At 39.0% G+C, this 27,313-nt stretch overlaps 1 protein-coding gene across 1 annotated transcript; it reads right to left on the reverse strand.

The window, feature by feature from the left end:
- Positions 1-1,672: 1,672 nt before the first annotated feature.
- LOC146626217 (uncharacterized) lies at positions 1,673-4,245 on the reverse strand. The gene is made up of 4 exons (XM_085360397.1): positions 4,102-4,245; positions 2,482-2,847; positions 2,252-2,376; positions 1,673-2,159 (listed from the first exon to the last, which is right to left on the reverse strand). Exons 1-4 carry the CDS (start codon positions 4,196-4,198, stop codon positions 2,013-2,015), a joined length of 735 nt encoding a protein of 244 aa, XP_085216523.1. The 5' UTR covers positions 4,199-4,245; the 3' UTR covers positions 1,673-2,012.
- Positions 4,246-27,313: the final 23,068 nt, after the last annotated feature.

The raw sequence follows: 27,313 nt of genomic DNA on the forward strand, positions 1-27,313 counted from the left end.
GAGTTATTTGCTGTGGAATCTTGGATTTGGAGTGGGTTATGGGATGATTAGTTCCTTCAGCGTTAAAAGTAATTATAAGCACAATCTTGTACGTTTCCTTTTTACTTTTGTATGTATGTATTTATTTAAAATTTATTTTTTTAAATCCAAATAAAGTATTTTTAGTCATGATTTACCTTATAGCTGGCAGCTGGTTGTTCAAGGCTTTAAACTGTTTTCTTCAATGGAGAAACGGAATCGCTTTATTGAAGCTTTTTTATGCTAGTAGGTACCAGTGCAATGTAACTTAGAACATTCACTCAAATACTTTGCTAAAATATGTGTTTTTTATGTAGGTATATGTGTCATCCTACTTTCGGCTTCTACTCCACTGTTTTGGTAACTACTGTGCTTTGCACCCCATCTCCTTTCTACCATTTAGTTTTTATTTTGCGGATAAATAGCAATGCTATAGGTCAAACTAGCCGACATTATTTAATTAACTGAAAATAGCCATTCTGCATAATGATTAAGTTAAGTTTAGGTGTTTAAATGTACTCTTATTGTCACGAGTCAGGGTCATTTTGACCCAGCATTTTGAGTTTCTGGTGTCCTGGTGTTATTCTGTATTATGGTCTATGTTCTGATTTACTAGTTGAGCTGTTTTGATTCGTTTATCCTATGCTTCAGTTTAATTCTTGTTAAGAGTTTAGTTCTTAGGTTTTGGTTTCCATACTCCTTCTGTTCAGTGTCTAGTCTGTGTCTCTGTGCCTGCTCTGGTCCCACGTGTCCTGTCTAGTCATCCCTGTCCATGTGTTCCCTCTGTACCGTGTCAGTATTATCATAATGTGAAGCTCATATCTCTGAGTCTGTAAGTTCAGTTGGTGTGTTTCCTGTTTTATGTTGAAGGTCCTTGTCTTATGTCAGTGTATTCTGTTTTGCTTCCCTTGTCTCATCCTGCCCAATTAGTCCCAGCTGTTTCCCTTTCCTGATTACTTTCCTGATTACTCTGTTTCCTGATTACTCTGCCATGTATTTTACTTTATTCACTTTAAAGACAAGAAACATTTTCTAATCATATTTTAGGTGGCAGCAGTGCCACCTCTGCAGTTTCCCTGAACATAGTGGACTGTTTGGATTGGGATTATCTCATGACTAATTCACATGTATTCACATATTTGTTGCAGGCATAGCTGTTTCCTAGTCACAGTTGAAAGTCAGTGGCTTCCAGTGTAAAACTCTGCCAAATCAAATATGCAGAAGCACCTGCTGCTGTGGCAATCCATATGACAAGGGAGCAGCTGAAAGCATCTCTTTTTTCTCTACTAGTAAGTCATTTGTGTTAATAGAGCTAAATGACCCAGTGGTACATCTACTAGGCTAATTAGTTAGAATCATTTTCAACAGTAAATCAATATGCATGCACGGTATGGGATTGTGAAACTGATCCTTCTGCGTTATATCAGTACTTCCACTATTTGACTAATACTATTCACTATTTCACTTCTAGAATATTTTGATGCTTTGATACTTTTGTACTTTTACTAGTACTTTGAATTGAGCCCCATTGAGTTGTTCTTATCATTTAAAAAACAAATACAACAAAACAAAGATTTTTCAAAGGAATGGCAAAATGTTAAAAATATCTTTGATTTATTGTACACATCAAATCAGGTAGAAAACTATGGTTCAAAACATTTAGAGCATTCACAAAGAAAAAAGAACAAAACAACACAAAGCTGTTGAAAACTCAACAGGTAAAGCCAGCGTGTGCTAAATCAAAGGAAAAAGTGCTTGGTCTGCAGTTTTTTTTCACCCACACTCTTCACACATTGCACCTGAACACTAAGCATAAACCAGGATGTGGTAGCTCAATCACTTTACTGCAGATAAAACACAAATTTCTGTAAAAGGAAGAGAGATGCACTACAGCAAAAGGTTAAAGATTACGAGTTCAGCCATCTGAAGCCGTCTGTGCAATTAACTGTGCATCACCGCGTGTTGAATTATTAGCACTGCACCGTCTCTGAGCATTACAGGAGACCCCTGAAGTCTGTGTTGACATCCGTGCTTAGAGATGTAACTAAGTAAGCATTGTGATGGTGGCAAGAGCAGGTCTGCCGAGGCCTCTGGGATCTTGGTGGTAATTCAGGCACGGCAGGTCTGAATTTCTTTTTATACTGGAGGAAGACAAAGGAAACGTTTTCACTCGAACACAGTCACATCCTCTTTGCTTGACTTTTAACAACAAGTCTATCTACTTCACACTTACTCGTTTGCACCTCATAATCAGCACTCCAATGATGAGGGACAGTATGACAGTAAATCCTATGACGACAGAGCAAATCAAGGTCAGATCCAGTATGGAGTTTGTGCATTGTTCCTCTGGGCCACCCTCTGTGTGTGAGAGAGAAAAAAGCACGTTATAGACAATTAAATTGAAAGTTACACCACTTTTAATGGAAGTGGATTGCATATACTGAAATGCACAATTCTCTTCACCTCTGACGATAATGACTGTGCCGTTGCTGGTCATGAGCAGCTTGTTGAATTTCTCGTCCGTGTAAATCCACTCGCAGTAATACAAGTTTGTGTCCTCGAGCTCCAGCAAAGACAACTGGAAAGTGAACCCACGAAGTTCCTGTGTGATCTTCTTGGCTGGACTTATGATTATTCGGCCTTTGAATTTGTTAGATGTGGTATTCTTGGTGACTGAAAATCCATTCAAGTCCAGGTACACAACATCTTGTTCCTTGTGGAAACGCCTATGCATGTACAGCCCCATTGGATTTTCCAAGGATGTGGTGCACACGATTTCAGCAGATGAATTGACTCTCATGAAAGTGATGGCTGAAGGATTTTGGAAAGCTGTCAGGGAGAGATGGATCGTTTAAAAGAATCACTTATGCAGAATTTTTGTTTTGTTTTAACACCTTATACATCAGCTCCACCACAGGGCACTGGCAAATAAACTTTAATTGCAATAAAGCAGAAAAGGCACAATTTGATCCAATTCGTCATTTGCTCAGTTCAGTACAGTTGTTGGGGCTGCAGAAGGTAACCACAAAACCAAACTACACCCAGTAACTGTATATAAAGTGGCCTAACCTAGATTTAGCTGCAGCAACATATTCCAGTCATGTCACTTGCAGTGGGCTTTTTTTGTAGACAACTAACTTCTACGTACATATTTTTGGTGCATCACTACATTTACTGTAAAGAGTGATTTAAAAAGACCTTTTTAAATGATGGGTTTTTTGAGACACTGCTAAGAGGCCCAAAACAGGATGAAGCTGCAAACAAACAGGAAAAGATGACTCAGACTCATCTTCAATGACATCTACAGTTATGTAAAAAACAGGGTTTTCTTCCCAGGAGCAGAAAACCCAATAAATTCACCCTGGGGTCAGACCATGCAGGGCTCAGAGAAATAGGCAAAAAACGTAAGAGCTTAGGTTTAGACTTCTGGAACTATGAACTTTGGACAGAGTTAAAGCAATGTGGGGACCCTTGGTCATGATGCACGACACTGAGAAAACCAAACACAGCATATCAGCGCGAACACCTCACAGTAAACAGTGAAGCATAGTGGAGGAGGGGTAGTGATTTGGTCTTGTTTTGCAGCCACAGGACCTGGGCACTCTGCAGTTAATGAGCACATAATGATCTTGTTTTGTGTACTAAAACAAGACTCAAATGTGAGGCAACCTGTCTAAGAGCAAAGCATGGCTGAAATTGTGTCACGATCCGAAGCACAGCAGCAAATCTACAACAGAATGGCCGAGAAGCAAAAGAATCCAGGCGTTCAATAACTCAGCTTAATCATGTTGCAGCCAGATCTTAAGACAGCTGTGTATGACCAAATGACTGCAAACCTCAGTGAACTGAAGCAGTGCTGTAAAGAAGAGTGGCCCAAAATTTCTCCAAAAGAACATAAGAGACTGATAAAATCACACAGACAAAGCATAACTGCGAGCTAGTGCTGCCTAAGTGCTTCTGCAAGCTCCTAAATCATAGGGTGCACTTAGTTTTTCACAGGACTGCAGAGAGACCTGTGAAAAACATTTTTTCCCACATAAATTTATAATTTTTGTGGATTCAAAAATTCCAAAACACACTCACCTTTCCTGATGTCTAATATTACCTCCGCAGGCATGCAGAGCAGTCCCAGCACACAGCTCCACCAGTAGGCTTTCATCATGCAGTCAGGCTCGCGCATATGCTCTCTGACTGACAGACAGATTGACTACAACATGAACGAGTGTGACAAAGAGAAATGAGGCGTAAAGAGGAAATGAGACACTGACTCTTGGTATTTTATCAGCTGTACGTGGGTGTGTGCATATGTGTTACATAACATCAAAGATGTGGAAGAGTTTGTTACTGACATAAATTTATTTGAAAAGATGTTCCATTGTACGAAAACTGTCTGATTTACAGTTAATCTGTACAAGCGGCACATACAGGATATTAATCACTTTTCACAGTTCTCAGTTTCACGGTACATTTTCTTATGATTCCTATTTCCATTATGGTTTTCACTTTCAAATGACACATATACACAGAAAGAAATGGTAAAAAAAAGATGAAACAGAGGAAGAGTTGTCTCAGAGGAATTACATTGTTTCCATAATAACATGTTTACAATGCTTCATTCAGTCTACTGTATAAATATGGACTGTATTGATAAGAATTTATGTTTCCACCATGGCATCCCCTTTCATCATCCATCACAGTCTAAAGCAAGTGCTGGATGACTTTTACTGTGAGCTGTGATCAGAATTATGTGAAGAAGTCCAGGTGGACAGACATCAATGGATTTACAAAGTAAGTAGGTTATCCAACTTCTCGTCACTTCACATAATGAGAACATGGATGAGAAGTCAACTCTGTGGACATTAATTAGACTCCGTTTTACAACACATACAGGTACAGTCCTATTTTTTCTTAAATGTTTATTCATCAGGCAAGAAATTCACATTCCCAAGTTTGACCCATAGTCTTTCCCTTTTACTCAGGAGACTAAAGTCACGTGGAATGCTTTATTATTCACATCCTATTATTGTATGCATATTAGACTGCATCAAAGAATTCTAAAAATTATTCTCTATGTACAGAGTCAGCTGTGGTAACTGATGAGCCGAATCTTTCACAAACAGCAAACATATGCATTTATGTTCTGCTACAGACTGGTGCAGTCTATGTCACCGTCCTCTCACTTACTCTGTACCTGTAAGTTCTATACAGGAAATACAAAATTACTACAGCAACAGCAGAGGCAAAAACACAACGTACAATGGTTGTCACGCGTGTTGACTCCTCGGGCCTAATGATGTGACCTAGTGTTGGAGCTGGTCCACCTGACAAAGTACAACACAGTTATTCTAACAGATGCACTGAATACAATTTATGTATGTCTGAACAAAACATACACTCATTCAAACACATAAATTTTAAGATGCTGATAGATACTCACTCTGTAAGTGGACGCAACAGTTTAACACGATTTCAGCTATGACATTTTCCTCTCTTTGGATATTTAAGATGGTCACTGACAAGCTATTCGGGGGATCCCATTTACAGCCGTATTGTGACAAGCCACAGAGTTTGGTATGATTTTGGTTTATCCAGGAATAATTTAGAGCTCTACAGTCTGAGCCCCCTTTTGAATTTATGTAACAATTTAGAGTCACGTTTTTTCCAAATGTAACATAGTCAGGGTTACTGCAATTAAGTGACACCACTGAAAGAGAAAAAATATTAAAATATTGTTTAATATATTATTACATTTATTCTTCCTTATGTATTTAGAGTTGTCATGCTTTTTGGTACATACTTTTGTACTGATGAGACACTGTTTTGTAGAGCACAGAACAGACTTAACCATTTCCCCACACAGGACATTCTGGAAGCTTCACTTCACTTGAAATTACTGGAAAGAAAAAAAACACATATGAATCAAGAAACAGGGTTTTGCCTGTATATTTGTTTTAAATGAAAAAGTCATCTCAAAATCTGATTACTGGCTTGATTACATCATTATTGTAACAATGCTTCATGGCAGTGAAATCTTATATGGTTTATTCCCCTTAAATGGTGCAACATTTGTCAGTCAAATGCATTTTTGGTTTGAGCAGCAGAGTTGAGCATGTGGATTGGTGGATATTCTCCACCAGTGATAAGTCTGAAGAAACACGACATACTGGCAATTGAACCCTATTTATATGAAAGAACCAAACACAGCCACAACAGCCTTGCACCTCTTCTTCACTACCTTGGTCACAAACTGCTGTAGAATCCCATTCTTCAACAAGCATTCACTGCAAGTCAGCCAGTGTAGTTGTGCTGGTCACTCTGATATGAACAGCACGCCCAGGCTGATCCCACAAGTGTTCAAAAAGTCAAGTCTGCAGGCAGGCCATGCCATCCTCTCCACTCGCAAATACACATCGCTAAACATAATGTTCCTCTGCATATTCAGGTTAGAGTGCACATGTTGCTGACACCAGCGCAAACAGGTCTGGCCGTGAATCATGACAAGCCTTATGAGGCCGGACACTGGCTATGAGCAGATCCAAGTAATGCTGCAACTTGCCAGCTTGAAGTTGCCCTATAGCACAGACCCTATTCAGATCAGTGAAACATGGCATACTTGGAGCAGACACCAGCTGAGCAAGTATCCTGCTACATAAGCTTTATTGGCATTAAGCATTGTTACAAGAAAGACATAATTGGCCAAACACAAATGTCCTTTGTGCTAAGTTTAGTTCATGTTTCTTTGAGTAGTAGTTGTAAGTATACTGTATACTGATTACTGAAAATACAGATTTAAACATTTCTCATATTTGAGAGTGCAAAAGAAACAGCAGAGATAAATACTAGAAACAGTTAAGTGCAAAGATAGCATGCAAGCTTTCTGTTTATTTGAGTTTTTCCCACATTTCAGCACAAATACATAGATAACTTCAATAACAATAACGTTAACTGCTCTCCTTTAGTGTAACATTTTATAGACTTTACAGAAGCAGCAGCAGAATTCTCATTTATCTCTGCCCATAAATATGTTATTGTGTAACAGTCCTCAGAGGATTTGTAATTAACAGACTTTTTATTGCCAGAATAACTGGTCAGTTTCCAGATAAAAGAGAATGCCTGTAAATGTGACATCTAATCTCATATTGTGCAAAAACAGGGCAAAAAGTTTAGTAGTTATTGTAAGAAACACTAAATAACAAAATGTAATAAATTTTGTTTAAATTAGTTCGTCTCTTTACATAATAAGAACTTTTAATTTTGATACTCAGCATTTTACTTTTGTAAACTTAATTTTCTTAAATAAAACTTTGTGAGCAATTTAGGTTATCTAAACAAATCTATTTGCATTATTAGACTTGCATTGCATATAAAAATATGCATATGTTTCATGACTTTGTCAAGGGAAGAAAAGCCAAATAACACTAGCATGAAGAGAATTTTGTTAAAATATGTAAAAGAAGCAGTGATACTTGGCAGAGAACTTCTGTCTTTGGAGAACATTTGAAAAGGAGTCATAACAAACAGGGCAGATTAGGTCAGTGGTGACAAACATACAGCCCGTGAGCCACATCTGGTCTGTGAGATAATTTCAGTTATTAATAGCCATCAGCCCTGCTGAGACTTTATTTTGAACACCATTCGGCCAATCAGATGCAGTGGTAGACTGGGCTCATTATGTGAGAGAAGGAAGGGGGACAGATGTTCAGCAATGACAGCAAGTACAGTGGCTCAGTCCAGGAAATAAAACCCCAAATATTTCATCTGTGATGTTTGCAAAGTTAATTTAAAAACGGTCATTTTTATTGTGCTTGGCCAACAGTATACATAAAATAATGTCTCGTGTTAACCCGGTGATATTCTCATGCATGAGGTGACTTCAAAAACAGCAAAAAAAAAAAAAAAAAAAAAAAATAGCCAGGATAAGTGAACTGTCACCATGAACATTGATGATGTTCCTCTGACATTAAAAATAGATACTGGACCATATGTGACTGTAAGAAGTGAAGAAACCTTTAATACACTTCCTAAAGTCTATAATGTTTAAAGGGCAAAATAGCAGTTTACTCAGCAGATGAGTGGAAAACATCAGTACTGTTTTGGTACAAGTAGACTATGAAAAACTGAACCAGTTAAAATAATTCTTAAACAAGATGCACAGCCATATGCAGTTCACGCAGTCAGACGAGTACCTAAACCTTTCATGCCTCTTGTGAAAAAGTAACTGTTGAGGCTTGAAAGTGAAGGGATAATAGAAAAGATGATGGTTCCAGTGTGTTCCAGGTTCCAGGTGTTCTACCTGTGGATATGTTTGAGTCAATCATGGAAGCTTCACCGTCTTTTGAAACTACATGAAAGAATTTTTAAAAACTTTTTTTTGTATGTCACTTGACCTAAAGGTTCACCTAACACAGATTCTCTTTAATCCTTTCAGGGAGAAATGCTCGTATGGGTCATTTCAGGAGGCTTGAATAGTTTCAAATGGGATGAAAAAAAACCCATGACACATTTGATTGAAAGACTTGTTACAAGTTGAGTGTATTTTGAACAAAACACTGTTCAATTTTACACAGTTATTACATTTACAGTTATTTTGTAGTGACAAGTGACTCTTTTAACTCCAGCATTAGGTGTTAGCTGTAAACATCTATAAACACAACACTGACATTTAATTTTGGGCTAACATCTTAACAAACAGTGGTTTACACGTAGGCCTGGAAAAATATTACCAGTCAATCTTCCTTTTGCTCTTTTTTTGCTCTCTGTCATTTCTGAAGGAAGTATATGTCTGATAATGTGCCAACCAATGTGCAACAAAAACAGCAGCACTGTAATGATGTAACGATGTGGACGGACTGTCTTGCCACAGTCTTTGAGTTTACTTGAGTTAACATATAATAATGCTACACAGGTGGCAAAAAATCCATGTGCGGAACAGGGAAATGCATTATCCACAGCCCACGAGAGTCCCATCTGTCCATTCATTCATCCATCACAACCTAAAGTAACAGTTGGATGATTTTTACTGTGAGCTGTGGTCACAATTATGTAAAGAAGTCAAGGTACAGAAACATCAGTGGATTTACAAAGTAAGTATGTAATCCAACTTTGGATCATTTCCCTATTATTAGATCGTGGATGATAAGTAAACAAAATTGACCTGATGTTCACACAATGAAGAGTCAGAGCTGTGACAAATCTGTAGACATTCATCAGACACATAACAGGTTCAGTCCCAAATGTTCTTAAATTTCCCCAAAATTGTTTCATTTTACTGAGCAGACTGAAAGTCATGTGAACGCTCTGTTATTCACATCCTGTTATTGTATATCTATATATTGTATATAAGACATCAAAGAAGTCTAATAAAAAAAAAAAGGTTAATAAAAAACAAACAAACAATATGATGATCAAAGAGTCAGCAGTGATGAGCAGCATCTTTTACAAATGGAAAATATGTCACATACATTCATATACATTCATATTCCCCTCGCACTGATAAACAATCATACAAAGAAAAAATTAATTTTTAAACAACCGTGAAGTCTTTACTGACTGGTGCAGTGTATGTCACTGTCCTCTCTCTTACTCTGCGTCTGTAAGTTCTATACAGGAAATACAAAATGAACACAACTACAGCAGAGGCAAAAACACAAAGTACAATGGTGGTCAAGTGTGTTGACTCCTCCCGCTGCCCGCTGGGTTCTGGTCTTGGACCTGATTCACGTGTGGAAGTGGAATACAGTTATTCTAACTGAATAACATTTGTTACAATATGTAACAATGTACAATGGTTAAGTCGTTGTCTTTCAGCTTACCGTTATCTGGTGGTGTTGTTGGTTGGAAAACGTCCGTTTTTGGATCTGGATAGTAAATTGCAGTTATTTTAACAGTGGCAATGACAACAATTTATTCTGGATATCTGAACTAAACATACACTCACCAATGATTAGCTGTACTCTGATAGGAAGTGATTTCACCATTCCACAGATTGACACGATTTCAGCTGTGACATTTGCCTCTTCTTGGACATTTGAGATGGTCAGTGACACATAGGTAAGGGCATCCCATGCACAAGTGTATTTTGTGGCATCAGTTTCACATAGTTTGTTGCCATTTGTGTTATGCCAGTCATACTTTTGACCAGTACACACTTTCCCTCCAAAAGTCGAAGTTATGGAACAATTTAGAGTCACATTTTCTCCAGCTGTAGCACTGACAGTGTTGTTGCAATTAAGTGACACAGCTGAAAGAAAGGAAATATTTGATGTTCAATTTCTTCTTCCTTTAGAGCGGTCATGTCTATTAGTAACATATCTGGTACAAGCAGTATAGAAATACCTTCATCTGATGAAACACTTCTTTGTAGAGCACAGAACAAACTCAAACATGTCAACATGTACAACATCCTGGAAGCTTCACCTCACCCCAAATGGCTGGAAAGAACAAAGTGATTACTGCAGGTTCACATAAAGTCATGCTGTTTTAGAAAACACAAGAAACATGTTCTCTTTGACACATTAAACATAAAGTAAAATGTGCTTATACCTAAAAAATCATTTAAATTTCTATCATTTGAGAATGCAAGAAAAACAGCAGCGACAGTAACATATGATTATAATAGTTCTATTAAGACATAAACGGACATATCAGCAGTGTTACACGCATTGTATCTTCTGTCACATGTGGAGTCACGCTTCCTACTTTAGTTTGCTGTGAAAACCAAACAATTGTGAGATTGACAAGTTTGAACAGCTCCACAACAGCTGCCAAGAATGTTGGTTCAAACAGGAGCTTCTGTAGGTCATGTGCCATCATCAAGTCGCGTGGCACTGCTGAGACCAGATTCATAGCTTTGCAGAATTAAAACAGAAAACTTTACGGGTGTTAACGGACAAAATGGACTGTTTGGAATAATCCCACCTCTTTTTTTTAGTGTCACATTTTATGTGCTTCTGAGCATATGTGTTCGGTACATTCTTCTGTATTCTGTAAGACTCCCCAGATTAGGATGACTTAATATTGTTAAACAGTCTCCTGGATGACAGTGAAAAGCACCCAAGAAGCATTTTTGGTGGTTTCCCCAATAAAAGCAGATTCATATTCCGACACTTTATGCTTCTGCATTCATGGAGTGCTGCAGTTATTCTAGTACTTCCTTATTAATATTCTTCTTTCTCCTTTTTGCCTGGAAACTCGTGTTACCTGTTAGCTTCTAGCTACAAGTGGCATAGATTGCGTATAAATTACAGCTTGTCAGATGCAGAAAGAAAAACAGAGGAAAGCATTTAGTAGTAAGGTGTAGAAACTGTAAATCACAAAATATAATAATTTTTGTTTAAACTAATAAAATGAATTAATTGTTGTATTCACTTTTTTTTTATATAGATAGATATAGTAATAAAAATTTAGATACCCCAAATGAGCCTTTTTACATAATAAGCACTTTTTTTTTTTGTTAGTCAAAATTTTGCTTTTGTAAATTTCTTTAAGCATTAAGTAAAGAAGTAACTTTTACTATGTGAGCAATTTGTTGAAGGTTTTCTAAGCAACATTATTTACATTTAAATGACTTGATTACCCTGATAAAAAGATGCATATGATTTATAACCTTTTTTGAAAGAAAACGAGACTGTTAACAATTACCAGCATGTAGAATTAGTTAAAATACATAAAAAAAGGATTAATACTTACTTGGTAGAGAACGTCTCTCTTTGGACAACATTTGTGAATGAGTCGTAAAAAATCAGGGCAGATTAGATTATCCAGTCGAGGTGACACATGATACCAGGGGGAGTTTCTTGCAGGTGAAATGAAACTGCCTGCAGAGATTACAAGACTCATTGGCAAAGAAGAATGGAAAACAAGAAGCAAACACATTCCTTAAAACAGGGTCTAAGGTGACACTTTTCATTTATGAGAGAACAAATGAACTGGATCTAAATGCTTTTTTTCTTCGTCAGTGAATAACACTGGCTTGAAATGATTTTTTAGATTTTACTAAAAGTTTGGTTGGTAAGTTAAAAAACAGACTGAATTCAAAAACTAGTTGTGAGGCCTTTCAGGTAAGAATAAAAGAAATAAGCAAAGGTTAAAGACAATGCTTTATAATGAGAATGCTGTTATTAGTTTCATTCTTTTATTTTCATATATTATATTTTTTAATCAGCATATAATACAAATTAGTATTGAACATAAGTTGTAGTCTTGTTTTTATTGCTAATGCCAGTTTAATCAATCCATCCACGTATCCTCTTCAGGGTCGCAGGGGGTGCATGTCTTTGGACGGTGGGAGGAAGCCGGAACTCAGGACCTTCTTGCTTCGCAACAACAGTGCTACCCACTGTGCCACCATTCACTTTAATTTATTAGTTAATTTAAAGGTAAAAGAGGGAACTCATACAGACTTAGCTGTCACACATTTTTGCTTTGAGTTTTTTTCATACCTTCACGTGTACACTACCAGTCAAAAGTTTGGACACACCTTTCCTTTAATGGTTTATCTTTACTTTCATGACTATTTACATTGTAGACTCTCACTGAAGCCATCAAAACTATGAATGAACACATATGGAATTATGTAGTAAATAAAAAAGTGTGAAATACCTCAAAACATGTTTCATGCTTTAGATTCTTCAAAATGTCCACCCTTTGCTTTAATCACTGCTTTGCACACTCTTGGCATTCTGTCGATGAGCTTCATGAGGTCGTCAGCTGAAATAGGTTTCCAACATTCCTGAAGAAGTTCCCAGAGATGCACTTGTTGGCCTTTTGCCTTCACTCTGCGGTCCATCTCAAACCGAACCTCGATTGGGTTTAGGTCAGGCAATTGTGGAGGCCAGGCCATCTGGCGCAGCACTCCATCACTCTCCTTCTTGGTCAGATAGCCTTTACACAGCCTGGAGGTGTGTTTGGGGTCATTGTTGAAAAATAAATGATGGTAGAACTAAACTGGATGGGAAGGCATGTTGTTGCTGGGTCAGTGTGCCTTCAGTTTTGAATAAATCTCCAACAGTGTCACCACCAAAGCACCCCCACACTATACCACCTCCTCCTCCATGCTTCACGGTGGGAACCATGCAAGTAGAGACCATCCGTTCACCTTTTCTGTGTCGCAGACAGACACGGCGACTGGAAACGAAGATCTCAAATTTGGACAAAAACACAGATTTTCACAGGTCTAATGTTCATCCCTTGTGTTTCTTTGCCCAAACAAAGCTGTTCTGCTTGTTGCTTTTCCTTAGCAATGGTTTCTTATCAGTGGTTTTAGACCATAAAGATCTGATTCGCACAGTTTCTTCTGATCAGTTGATGTAAATAAGTGTCTGCTCCTGGAACTCTGTGTGGCATTTATCTGGGCCCTAATCTTTATCACAGCGCTTAATGGTTTTTCACCACTGCACTTGAGGACACATTCAAAGTTTTAGCAATTTTCCGGACTCACTGAGCTTCAGTTCTTAAACTAATGATTCAATTCTATTTATCCAGAAACAAATAACAGCAACAGTCACCTCAAGGTGATTTATGTTGCAAGGCAGAGACCCTACAATAATACATACAGAGGAAAACCCAACAATCACATGACCCCCTTTGAGCAAGCAGTCAGACTGTTGTTTCTCTTTACTTAGCTGATTGGTTCTCGCCATAATATGAATTCTAATCGCTGTCAAATAGGGCTGTCAGCTGTGTACCAACCTGACTTCTGCACAACACATCTGATGGTCTCACAATGAACCTTGAGAAGGCACACATGTGAAGTGAAAACCATTTCATTTGACTACATCACGAACCTCACTGAAAGAAGGCCAAGGGTTTGCAGCGCCGTCGACAAAGCAAAGGGTGGCTGCTTTCAGGAATCTAAAATATAAGATATATTCAGAGTTATTTATCAGTATTTTTGCTTTGCTGCATAATTCCATATATCCCGCTCTCTATATTTGATGTCTTCAGTATGTATCTACAATGTAGAAAGTAGTAAAAATAAAGAAGAATCATTAAATGAGAAAGTTTGACTGGTAGTGTATTCATTTTTGACCGTTTATCCTCTCAATAAAGCGTGAAGCTGACATAGAGTTAAAGACAACCATACACCCCCACAAACATGCCCATAACCAGTTTAGAATCACAAGTTAAACTGCCAAACATGCCTTTGGAGGATACCAGAGTGCTGGGAGGAAATGCCACACAGGCACAGGGAGAACAAAGAAACGTAACAAACAACAGCTCTGACCTGTTCACAAACTCTGCAGAAAAAGTGCCAGCACTAAACAATGCACCGCCATTCACTGCATTTGTAAAACAGAAACCACTTTGAACAGATTATACAAAACTCAAATGTATCCTTTTATTATTCACAAAGGTTTTTATTTAACATTACCATTTTCTTGCAGGATGACTCAACCCTACATGATAAATCTACATGACTGATGTAAAAAAAAAAAATCCAAAACAAACAAACCAGCAGCTGAAGCTAATGTGTGCGGAACCACACAACTGCAGAGTCTTTTGACTCTAAGCTACTTTTCTGGGTAAAGGTGATAAAAAACTCCAGGAAGTCATCAACCTTGCTGCCGGCTTGTCATTTAAATCCTCACAGAGCTCCCTGCAGCAGGTTTTACATTCCTCCCTGCAGCAGGTTTTACATTCCTTTGGCACCTATTTCACTTTACAAGTGAAATAGGTGCCAAAGCAGGTGTTGCATAAGAAATCTCACGGAGAGAACAGAAACGTTTACTCATGACTGTAGCGCTGATGCTGAGCCAAGCTATTTCGATTCAGTTCACTTTTACTGACAGAGTGCCAATCACATCAACAATCTAATGTGTGATCTAAATCTGTGCTGAACGCCCTCTGAAGGAACTTAATCTTATTCGTTTGCCAGTTTAAAGACAGGAAATCGTCCACAAAATCACAAACAAGTAAATATCAGCAGCACTAATGTTGTTGAGTTGTAGTGGAAGCCAGATGCTAAAAACACCTTTTTGTACCAGGTAAATATACTTATTTTGATTCTGCATTTGAGCATGCTCATGCTAACCAAGACGCACACTCAAGAAATGAAAGAGGAAACTGCATTTCCTCGGGGTACTTGCGAATGTTAGCTCGTGACATACATTCTAGCCTCGCCTCTAAATATTTATGCGGGCCAAGGAGGTAGCACTGAAGCTAAAAACGCAAAACCCAAAACAAATGGGCGACATAATGGCGGCTACATCAACTTCAGCATCATCAGAGTGTCTACACTGAAATGAGACAGCTCTTGTTTCAGAGAGGTTCAGACTTTTTAGAGCTTCACATGACAAATATATGACAGCGGGGGAGATTCTAAGTTGAAACTTTTATGCATGCAGTGCCTTGTAATTTATGTTAATGAAATATGCTGTTTGCAAATGTAATCAGCCTCATCATCAAACCTCAACTCAACTGAATAAACATTATAAGGCTATCTTGAAAAGCAACCTAATCAGTTGGATGACCTATTGTAGTGTCTAAGAATAATTCAGAGTGAATAATCAGACATTTCAATCTCATCCACCCTTTTCAGGGTGGAGCCTTTAGTTACCATACCCAAGGCAAGGGCTCAAGGTAAAGAACTATTTGTGGCAAAGCAGATCAGATGAGATACACGCACAACATGAGTGCAGTCTCATATTTACACAGAATCACATACAAATCATTGAGCACTTAAAGTAGCATTAATCAGTACAGACACTAGAAACTCAGGCTGCCATTCAATATACCTGTACATGAAGTAAACTGGTAATAGAGTTGCTTTATATTAAAGTTTCTGAATTCATACTGTACAAACCCTTGTTTTATTAAACAATGTTTTTTTTCACCTCGCTTGTTCTTTCTGTTCTTCCACAACCTCTTGTCCTCTCTCTTTCCATCCTCGTCACTTAACTAGAAACTGGTCTCCACACACCTTGTGTGAATCGCACACTTGTTCCTGATGACTTTGCTGCTTTATAAGGAAGGGTTATTCTTTACTGTAGCAGTGAAGCCTGGTATGAACTTTTGTGGTGTTTTGTTTCTTATTATGAGGAGTTGGTAATGGCCAAATGAAGCTTTCTGCAGCACCGGCTCATGTATTGAAAAAGGTTCACTACTGAAGCTTTTCAACACATGCTTCTTTGGTGACATTTGGTGGCCACAAATATGAACAGCAGCTTTAATCCACAAATGAAAAGAAAACTGCTGTATTATGATTGCCCACTGAGAGATGCTGATTTGCCAGCCTATATTTAATATCATGTGACATTCTGTGACATCGGCCTGACTTTGCTTGTGACTTCCTGACGTTTGTAAACAAATAGATAAAAATGACATCATATATAACGACATATCACAAAGTATTATAACAGGTTGGACTATGCTTCTGCTGTTAGGTAACTGCCTCAACGTGATTATGTAATTAATTTGTGCATTTATATATATTATATTCTAACCCTTATGTATAGTGTATTTGTATGTATGTTTTGGACCCGGGGGTACACTTGCTTATTAACTAGTAAAATAAAAACATAAAATAAGGTTATTCTGTTTGTTTTTTTCCTCGCTGACTCTGTCTCTCAATGTCTTGGTTTTCTTTTGACACATGTGCCGTCAGCTCAGCTTCAAATGGAGCCGTGTTTTTGACCAGTTCCTCAAATCCAGACAACTTCCCCCCTTGGCTGAATGGAAGAATTATCTGTGATCGTACATTGGGCCAGAATCAAATATGTGGTTGTCCAAGCAGACTGAAAATTGACTATTTATCTGACATCTCATAATTTCCTCTTGCTTAAGGAGTGGCTATGATCTTTGTAAAACAGCCAGCAAGATTGCAGCACAGGTTTTCCAGACATAGCTGAGACAGCCCTAGTGACATCATCAGGGTCTGTTTCTAGCTGGCCACATTACAGTAACACAATTAGATTTCTTTGTACACTAGTCAAGGTGCAGTTTGTAGATGCTAGATTGTAATGTGGTGGGGGGACGTAACAGAGAGATTTTCAGGTTTTATTCCACATGTAATCAAATATAAAATACCCTCCAAAAACAAACAAACAAACAAACAAACAAACAAACAAACAAACAAACAAACAAACAAACAAACAAACAAACAGATTATACAATATTTAGAATTTATTGTGGTCACACTATCCCACCATTAACTGGAGACATTGTAGGCTTGTGTACAGTACAGAGGCAGTGTTCACACATCACTGAATGAAAGTAAACAGTAGTTTTGTAACAAAGCTCCTCTCAGGAGCACAGCAGACAATATTCAGCTGCAGCTGTGCTCGTTGTTGTTGTTTGTATAAACCTATCGAGTAATGACAGTAATGTTTTTGGGAAGCAGGTGGATCCACATTCATACATCAAATACATGCCACATAACACCACAATCAGTCTTTAATTCACAGTGCAGAATCTGTGCCACTTACATTTCTGTGTGTCTGTGACCTCTATAGAGAGAAAATGGACACAGCTGTGGGAAAAACACAGAGTACGACGGCCATCGCATGTGACTTCTCCTGCATTCCTCGTCCATTTCCTGTCACCCTTACTGAAGCTGACAAAGTAAAGTACATTTATTAAAGTACAGTTAACATGAGCATGAAATACAATTGAAATACAAAATATTAATTCACAGACATATTTCTTGTAAATGTACAGTACTGTGCAAAAGTTTTAGGTAGGTGTTAAAAAAAAGGTTGTAAACAAAGAATGCTTTCAGAAATATAAATGATTGTTTATTGGCCCCAAATGTATTGTGCAGCAGGACAACGACCCCTAACGATGGTATGGCGCCCGCAGAGGTCTGATTTCAATATCATTGTGTGTGTCTGGCATTATATGAAGAGACAGAAGGATGTGAGGAAGCCTACGTCCACAGAAGATCTGTGGTTAGTTTCCCACGTGTGGGACTAACAGAGGCTCCTCTTATCTTATCTCTTATCTCTTAGCCAGGAAGAATTGATGATGTTTTGAAGGCAAAGGGTGGTCACACCAAATATTGATTTGAATGAGATTTCTCTTTTGTTCATTCACTGCATTTTGTTGATTGACAAAAATCAATTATTAACTTTTCCATTTTTGAAAGCATTCTCTGTTTACAACATTTTTTCTCACCTGCCTAAAGCTTTTGCACAGTACTGTATATTTCTGATGATATTACTGAAACTTACTAACCTGCAGAAGGGAATAGTTGTGCAGGATGGGATTTAGCCATACCACAGCCTGACCTGATTTCAACTGTAACGTTCACCTCTTTCGTGACACTTGGGACGGTCACTGAGACATACTTCAGACGATCCCCTTTACAGATGTGTTTTGTCAAACTCCTGTAACATTGTATGGGCTCATTTTTGTTCTCCACGGTATATATATCAAAAACGCTACAGTTTGAGCCATCTTTCCAATTTATGGTACAATTTAGAGTCACACGTTGTCTAACTTCTGCAGTCTTGCTGCAATTCACTGACACAGCTGAAAGCAAAAAAAGCACCAAATGATATTATTATATTTCTTCTTTCTAATGCATTTACATGAATAGCAATACTTCTATTTTTGATGCACACATTGTATAATTACCTTGATCTGATGATACAGTGCTTTGTAGAGCAAAGAACAGACTCAAGCATATGCACAGGTAGAACATCCTGGAAGCCTCAATGTCTTTAAAAACTGGAAGGAAGCAGAAAAGTGTTGCTGTTTTAGAAACAGGGTTTTGTAGTCTTAATTTATTTTTTATTGTGTAATTTAAGATCATCATAAAATTTGAGAAAACAACCATAGCAGTCATTTATGCAAACAATGAGTGAAAGCAAAATTTTAAAATGCTCTAACAAAAGCTGAATGTTTTTAAGCTTCAGTGTTTGTCAGGTTAGTTTGTTTAAAGCTGTGCAATCAGTGAGCATCTCAAAAGGAACTTGCACACACAATACACTTCACTTTTACTGAGCGCGATCGTTTTATGTGGAATTACAAAAAAAAACCTGCAACAAGTTTCGACAGCTTCCTTAAAGAATAGTAAGAATGCTGATAGCCTGCAAAAAAACAGAAAGTGGAATAACTGATCCATGGAAGACACCTGAAACCAGGTTAGGTATGAAGATACTCCTTGATAGATACTCCATTCTGTAATATTTGATGCCTGATCTTTTGTTGTGATAGACTTTGGCTGTACATTACTAACAACATTGTGTGTCACAGTACATTGATCAGGAGTCTGCTGATCAACAATACTCCGCAGCACACAGTAGTCCTTAATAATTTTTCTCTTTAATTTCCCAATAAAGTAGACTTTTGTTCCCATTTCAGGGAATAATATTGTACTTTAAACCTCTGCATTCATCGGACAGCTGCAGCTCCTCAACTAACAATTATTCTGTCCACATTAAGATGGTTGGAATATGATAAGTTTTGTAGCTTTGATCTAAGTTTGCACATCTGTCATCATGGTAAACAGCCAGCTTCCTGCACATGCATCCACATCATTTACAATTTAAAGGCATCATCTATTAAAAGTAATAAAAGCAAATAATAGCAAAACAAATAGTAAACAAACAATAAATAATAAAATGTAATGGATGTGACTTATACAGATCAAAGCAATGCATATTTGACTAAATTAATAAAAAAAATTAAATTAGACAGGTAAGAGTGGTACTTTTACTTTTGATATGCAACATTTTGTTTCCACAAACTCACCTAAAGGCACTTTTCTTAAATATAAAATATTTCTCCCAATATCTGTTTAAAATGATCAAAGCAAATCTGTTTGCATCAGCAGCTCTCTATCACCCAAATAAAACCAAGCATATCATTCATTACGTATTCTAGGGAAAAGAAGCAATTTATACCATCTCTTGCAGACAATTTTGGTAAACTAGGTTCACTGAAAAGTAATACTTACTTAGCAGGGAACTTAACTCCTTGCAGGGTATCTGAGAATGACTCAAAAACCAGGAGAGACAGCATTAATCCAGTTCACAGCTGCCACAGGACACCAGTGGGAGTTACCCGAAGAAGAGAAAGTAAGAAGCAGACAGGTTGCTCAACATGAACTCTACCAATGGGGCACGTCAGGTAAGAATAAACCACCAGCTACCAGTTTTGGGGTCATTAATAAAGAAAAGTAAGAGAATAGAAAAACAATAGAAAAATAGTTATCCACAGTTTATTTTTTTTAATTTGGATATTGGCTACTAATAACTTATTTTGATCCCAGGCCTTGTAACTGACCATTTTCAAGGGAGTGTTTGTTAAACTACGTTTTGTTTGTCAAGGTCAGCTCATGCCTTAAGACATGCAATTAATGAGGTTAGGTTAACTAGGGATTTTCATATTGCCCACAGGTGTGAATGTGAGTTTGAATGGTTGTCTGTCTCTCTACTGATTAACTCAGCATCATTTTTTTTTCTTTGTTAATCTCTGGATCGTCATGTGCCCTTGGGCTCAACACAAGAGCCACAGGCAAATACAGACAAGCTCCCCCAGGTGGTTAAAAGTAAGAATAACCTATTGAGATTTCACTATTCCATGGTTCGTCTTTCCCTGGGCCAGAATTAAATACACTTGATGGTTCAAGCAGAATTGGTAAGTGGTTGGTGATCGGTCCTCCTCTAGCAGCCGACTGCCTTTGGTCTCCGGCTCTTCTCCTCTATACGCCACACCTGCATTTATGAAGGGAGACACCTGATAATTGCTGTCTTTGTTGCTTTCATAGTGACTTTCTGTTTGGGGCTACATCCAGATGACCTCTGGTCTATCTGAAGCCTGTCCTACTTCATGGTCAACACCATACTTAACAGACAATTTAATTGGATTAATAGACAAAAAAGAAAAGCAAAAAAAAAGACAAAAAATCAAAAGCAAATGGCAGTGATCACATTGAATGGCAGCAACTTGAATGCTGCACTTGAATAACCCTGCTGCGATTGTAAGACAACATCCAGGTTCAATGCAATTCAGTTCATCGGTCTCAATCCACAGGACACGTCAGGCTTCGCAGGAATAACAAAAATATTACAAAACCGGGGGTGGATTGTGGGCAGAAGGTCATTTATATATTAAAATGGACATTTAAAGAAATAAGCAGGAGTTTTCATCTCTTAACCCTGACATTATTAAAAAATTCTTACATGGCACTGTGATTTTGTTGGCTCCGATACAGTCACACACTGTAAAAAAAAAAAAAAAAATTGTTGCGATAACTTAAAAACTCAATTCTGGGGTCTGGAGTGTGGGGCCTCCCTGCTGCTGCGGAGTCGGGGTGGTCTGCCTCTCCCCACCGCAGGGAAAAGGGTAACACCACCTGGGTCTGGGTGCAGTTCCCCCCTCCAGGGGCAAGGGTACCTAGACCCGGTTCGTAGAGTACGCTTGGGGAGTGTGATCGTGTGTACAGCGTCTCTTTATGTCTGTCTCCACGTTGGTTGAGTGTGGAGTAAGTGCATATGAGAGCATGAGGGTGGGAATGGATGTTTGTATCTGTGTGTGCCTGTATGTCTGTGTCTATATGTCAGGTTGGGTATCAGGCGCCACCTCTCTGGGGACATCTCAGGCCCTCCAAGGTTTGGAGGCCTATCTCCCCCTACCACCACTTCCCCTGCCGGTGGCGGACTCCCTCAGACATCGGTGCGTTGGTGGTTCTTTGTGTCCGGGGATGGGCGTCCGGGTACACACAGGCTCACTCCTTGGTGGCCGCTTATTGGGGCCTGGAGCCTGGGGCTCGCTCGGGCCACTTCGGAGGTGGGGTGCCCCCGGCCTCTCGGTCTGGGGCTTGGTCACTCAGGCACAGCTGGCTGCCGGCGGAGCTCACGGGCGCGTCACTGCAACTCCCCCTGGCTTCTGCTCCGCAGCTGCTGAGTGAGCCCTCATCTGGGACTCTCCTCAGCTCTTTCTGGGACAGTGGCGCGGCTGCTCCTCTGTTGGTCTTCCTTGGTCTCTTGTGTTCTGGGGGCCTCTGGATGTCTGGAGTTTTGATCTCCTCCATACCTGCTTCATGCCCTGGAGGACGGGGCTGTGGCCCCCCCACACCATCTAGCAGATCATTACATGAAGGAACCTTTTAAAAAAAACAAGCGCGTCCATGCTCACAGGTGTACACACGGGTGCTCACACACACAAACTACACCCTTTTTGGCTCCTGCCTCAAAGCACACTGTGTGCCTGTCGATCTTACGTGCTGCACAATAATGTTTAATATTTAGGATTTACTGTTATATTCCCATATATCATTGTGATATTAAAAAAAAAACAAAAAAAAAACTCAAGGCAACCCACTGCATTTACACTTTTGGGTTCTGATGGATAACTTATAATTTTAGGAGAAAAGTTGCTTCAACTAATGTTTTTGTGTTTACAAGATTAATAACTGTGCTTTTTCTTAACTCATATTTTATTGTTTTAACAATGTATTTCCTAAAGTTAACACAACATTTTTTTTTGTTTTGCCAATCAATTTCCTAAAGTCTAGAAAAAGTATCCTTTATAGTTTTCACAAGTTGCTCCCTGTTGTATTAATGAATATTTACACAATGTTGATTTTCAAATAACTTTATTGTGTTCAAACACAACTGCACCACTGACAATGTTTTGAGATGAGCCATTTTTAACATACTGACAACATTCAGCCACAAATAAAGTCCTTTTCCAAAAACAAAAAAAGGTCAAATTTTTGTAATAAATGTTACTCATCCAATTTTAAAGGTGTGGTATTGTCAGTCAGAATATCAAACCTATCTTGATTGACAGTCACTAACAAACAGATGAAAACATCAGATGGCAGGATGTGAACTCTTCTATCTGGTTTCCATACAGCAAACAAATGTGTACTTGAGTTCTTTGGGAAACTCCATGTTGAGCCCATAAAGTAGGCCAAACAGGTAGGCAAAGGCAGTGGGAAGGTCTGGCAGATCATCAAGAATAATGTCCTCTTCCAAAACAATGGCAGTGTTGACCCCTGTGGACTGCGAGTTGGGTCCCACGCAGTCCTCCAGAACAGTGAGGATGCCCGCCGTAACACCTCGGGTTGCCCTCTCAACTGGATCTGTATCCTATGCAAAATTAACAACAGTACATATAAGTCTCTGTAAACCAAAACTGAAGATTGAGTAGATTTGCATGCTCACCAGACATGTTAAGAAGAGTTTGGTCTCGTCGTCGCGAACAAATATCGGTAACCCTTCCAAACTGATGGTTCGTCAATGCTGGACTATGTTTGAGACCTAAAACAAGGAAATCAAATAAGACTCAGTCTCATTTATAAACCTACCATTTTGTTTTAAAAACACATTAATTGTTGCTAAAAATACAGCCTTAAGAAATAAGATGTTAAAATGAGTTATTCCAGATAATTGCTCATGGTTTTGTCGGTTTTTTTTAAAGTAATTTTGATGCAAAACCAATGTAGCACACTTATGAAAACATTTATAACAAAAAGTGGCATGAGTGGGATGAGAGTTGAACTGTCCATCATGACCTGCCATCTGCCAAACACACAGCGCTGCTTCTTATCTTATAATCCCATTCAGGAGGACACTTTTTTGAAAACTAACAATTTTTATATCAATTTGGGAACTTCAGGTTCATGCACAAGTTATGCAAACAAAGTTATATGGTACTATTTACCTAAAAATGCAATTTTTTATATAACCATTTAAATCTATTTACAGAACAATCAGGTGTTCTGCATCAAATAAGAAGGCACACAAATTATTTGTGCCAGTCCAAAAAATAGTTTGTGTGCAGTATAAGACAGAAGACCCTGCAGGTCTGACAACAGGAGGTGTATCATTCCTGTTTTCCATGTGGGAACCGCGTTTACACTGGAATCTGCTTTTGATGGCTTTTTTGGAGCAAATGTGACATTCAGCAGTATAACTGACACACAATACAAAACAATAACTACACTACACATTAACTCTAGCCTCCAAACACGCTAAACATCACTAATGTCTCACATATGAAAACTCACGCTCTCTTTCTTTTGCTCGCCCGCTTTCCATCGCAGGTGTCACTGTTAAAACTTCCCCCTCTCCCTAAACAACTAAGTGCCACATCATTTTTTTTAATTGGCTGACATGGTACAATCTAACACCAATAGGGAAGGGGTGTTTTTTTTTACTCGCAAGTGGAGAGTGTTTGCACAATAATGTTTAATATTTAGTATTTACTGTCATATTCCCATATATCATTGTGATGTTGTTTATTCTATTACTCTTGTTCTCTTCTGCTTGTTTTCTTTTTTCTTTCTCAACAGGTGATCCAGGTGATCGATATACACTGAACAAAAATATAAACGCAACACTTTTGTTTTTGCTCCCATTCCCCATGGGATGGACGTAGAGACCTAAAATTCATTCCAGATACACAATATAACCATCCCTCCCAAACAGTGGTCACAAATCAGTCCAAATGTGTGGTAGTGGGCACATCTGCTATATTGAGATAATCCATCCCACCTCACAGGTGTGCCACATCAGGATGCTGATCTGACATCATGAGTAGTGCACAGGTGTACCTCAGACTGCCCACAACAAAAGGCCACCCTGGAATGTGCAGTTTTTTGCGCTATTGGGGGTCTGGGGACCCAGAACCGGTCAGTATCTGGTGTGACCACCATTTGCCTCATGCAGTGCAACACATCGTCGCATGGAGTCTATCAGATTGTCAATTGTGGCCTGTGGAATGTTGGTCCACTCCACTTCAATGGCTGTGCGAGGTTGTTGGATATTCGTGGGAACTGGTACACGCTGTCGTATACGCCGGTCAAGCACATCCCGAACATGCTCAATGGGTGACATGTCCGGTGAGTATGCTGGCCATGCAAGAACTGGGACATTCTCAGCTGCCATCTGCCCTGAACAATGTGAACCATGATTCATCCGTGAAGCGCACACCTCTCCAATGTGCCAGACGCCATCGAATGTGAGCATTTGCCCACACAAGTCTGTTACGGCGACGAGCTGGAGTCAGGTCAAGACCCCGATGAGGACGACGGGCATGCAGTTGAGCATCCCTGAGACGGTTTCTGACAGTTTGTGCAGAAATTGTTTGGTTGTGCAAACCAATTGTTCCAGCAGCTGTCTGGGTGGCTGGTCTCAGACGATCTTGGAGGTGAACCTGCTGGATGTGGAGGTCCTGGGCTGGTGTGGTTACACGAGGTCTGCGGTTGTGAGGCCGGTTGGATGTGCTGCCATATTCTCGGAAACGCCTGTGGAGACGGCTTATGGTTGAGAAATTAACATTCAATGCACGGGCGACAGATCTGGTTGACATTCCTGCTGTCAGCATGCCAATTGCACGCTCCCTCATTGCTTGTGGCATCTGTGGCATTTTGCTGTGAGACAAAACTGCACATTCCAGGGTGGCCTTTTGTTGTGGGCAGTCTGAGGTACACCTGTGCACTACTCATGATGTCAGATCAGCATCCTGATGTGGCACACCTGTGAGGTGGGATGGATTATTTCAATATAGCAGATGTGCCCACTACCACACATTTGGACTGATTTGTGACCACTGTTTGGGAGGGATGGTTATATTGTGTATCTGGAATGAATTTTAGGTCTCTACGTCCATCCCATGGGGAATGGGAGCAAAAACAAAAGTGTTGCGTTTATATTTTTGTTCAGTGTATGCATTTTCTTTTTCTTTCTTTTTTTCTTCTTCTGCCCATTCTGTTGGTTTTTGTTTTTTGCCCTTCTCCCCCGTCCCTCTTCTCAGCTGTTTCTCTTTCCCTCTTTCTTTCTCCCCTTCTTTCCCCCAGTCAAGTCTGTCCCATATTCAGTAAGTGAAAATAAAATAAACAATAAAAGGTGAATCAAATGGACCATTATGGCAAGGCTGGGATGGTCAATTTGGTAAAGTAAATCCGTTGGGCATCTTTCTTTGCCTTTAGACAATAATTCTGATGGCAAAAGAGCCAAACAGGACAGGCAAAAAAAAAAAAAAAAAAAAAAAAGTAACACCAATAGGGAAGGGGTGTTTTTTTTTACTCGCAAGTGGAGAGTGTTTGCTAGTGCGGTCCGTAGAAAGTTCATATGTTGAGATGAAAGTTGAGATGAACACCTTAGCTGCATCCAGCTCCTGGTGTAAAAAGCCTCGTGTTCAGTGTTGCCAACTCCTCAGTAAGGAAAATCGCTATTGGTTGTCCTAAAAGTCGCTAGAAGTCGCTAAATGACGTCATCACCTAATTTGCATAATTGGTCATGCTAATCTAATTGTAACCTATGTTGTTGGAGAGAGAAATAACATCGTGGAAGAGACATAAAGTGAGTAAAAAACGTCCTAAATGCATTTAGAGTTTATTTAGAACTACAAATTAAATTTCTTTTAGCAATTATTGTTTTTTTAATGTCACAATTCCAACCCTGCTCCTTTACCCGGGCTTGCACCGGCAAGTGACACGAAATTGGAACTCTGGTGGAGTTACTTTGTGTGTGTGTTTATAAGTAGTTTTAAACCTTGTGATCCACAAAACAGCATAAGAGTAAAAGAGTAAAAGAAGAACTGACTGCGTTACAGCACCCGCTGCTTTTTGAGAGTAAAAGCGATACGTGCTTTCACGTCTTTTTTTAGCGACTTTTTTTCTAAAAAAAGTCTAAGGGGTCTGAAAACTTGCTAAATATAGCGACAAAGTCGCTAAGTAGGCAGACGGCCAGGTGGCTTTCAGTCCTTGCAAAAGTGCAAAGTAGACCCCGTAGTATCCACAAATATGAGATGCGCATGCGTGCTCAGGCGCAGAAAGGCGCCAACAGCTTCAACTCATGTAAAACTTGAATTCATTCATTTTGCCAGCAATAAATTTCATCTGAGACCATCTTTTGCTCCAAAACATTAAAGGATTAGTTGAAACCCTTAATGTATTTGAGATTATGGGGCAACTCAGCTTTTATTGTTGAATTGTGAAAGAAATGACTGTAAGCTCAGCAATTGCAAGTTTGATTTTTTACAGTGCAGAGGCACCGTCACGATTTTCTGTGGAAATTAGTGATGTGCAATACCACTGATTTTCTTTCTGATCCGATACCAAGTAATATTCAGGGTGGTATCGACGATACTGATCCGATACCGATACTTTGTACAAAAACTTATTTTATTTATTGTATCTCAAATTATAGCATCATAATGATTACAGGACATCAGATTACTTGTTCTTATCACTTAATAATGCAGGGTTCATCATATAGAAATAAAAAAACTGAAGTTGTGTGCTATTTGAACACATTGCCTGCCTACAGCACTAAAGGACTCCGTGAGAGACGTCTGTCTCGCCCTAGCAGCACCTGTCCCTGTCCTTCTCTTCAGTTCG

The sequence above is a fragment of the Diplotaxodon limnothrissa genome, linkage group LG8 (assembly GCF_057381915.1).
Source record: "Diplotaxodon limnothrissa isolate DT_005_m linkage group LG8, D_limnothrissa_male_GT1.1, whole genome shotgun sequence".
Lineage (NCBI taxonomy): Eukaryota > Metazoa > Chordata > Actinopteri > Cichliformes > Cichlidae > Diplotaxodon > Diplotaxodon limnothrissa.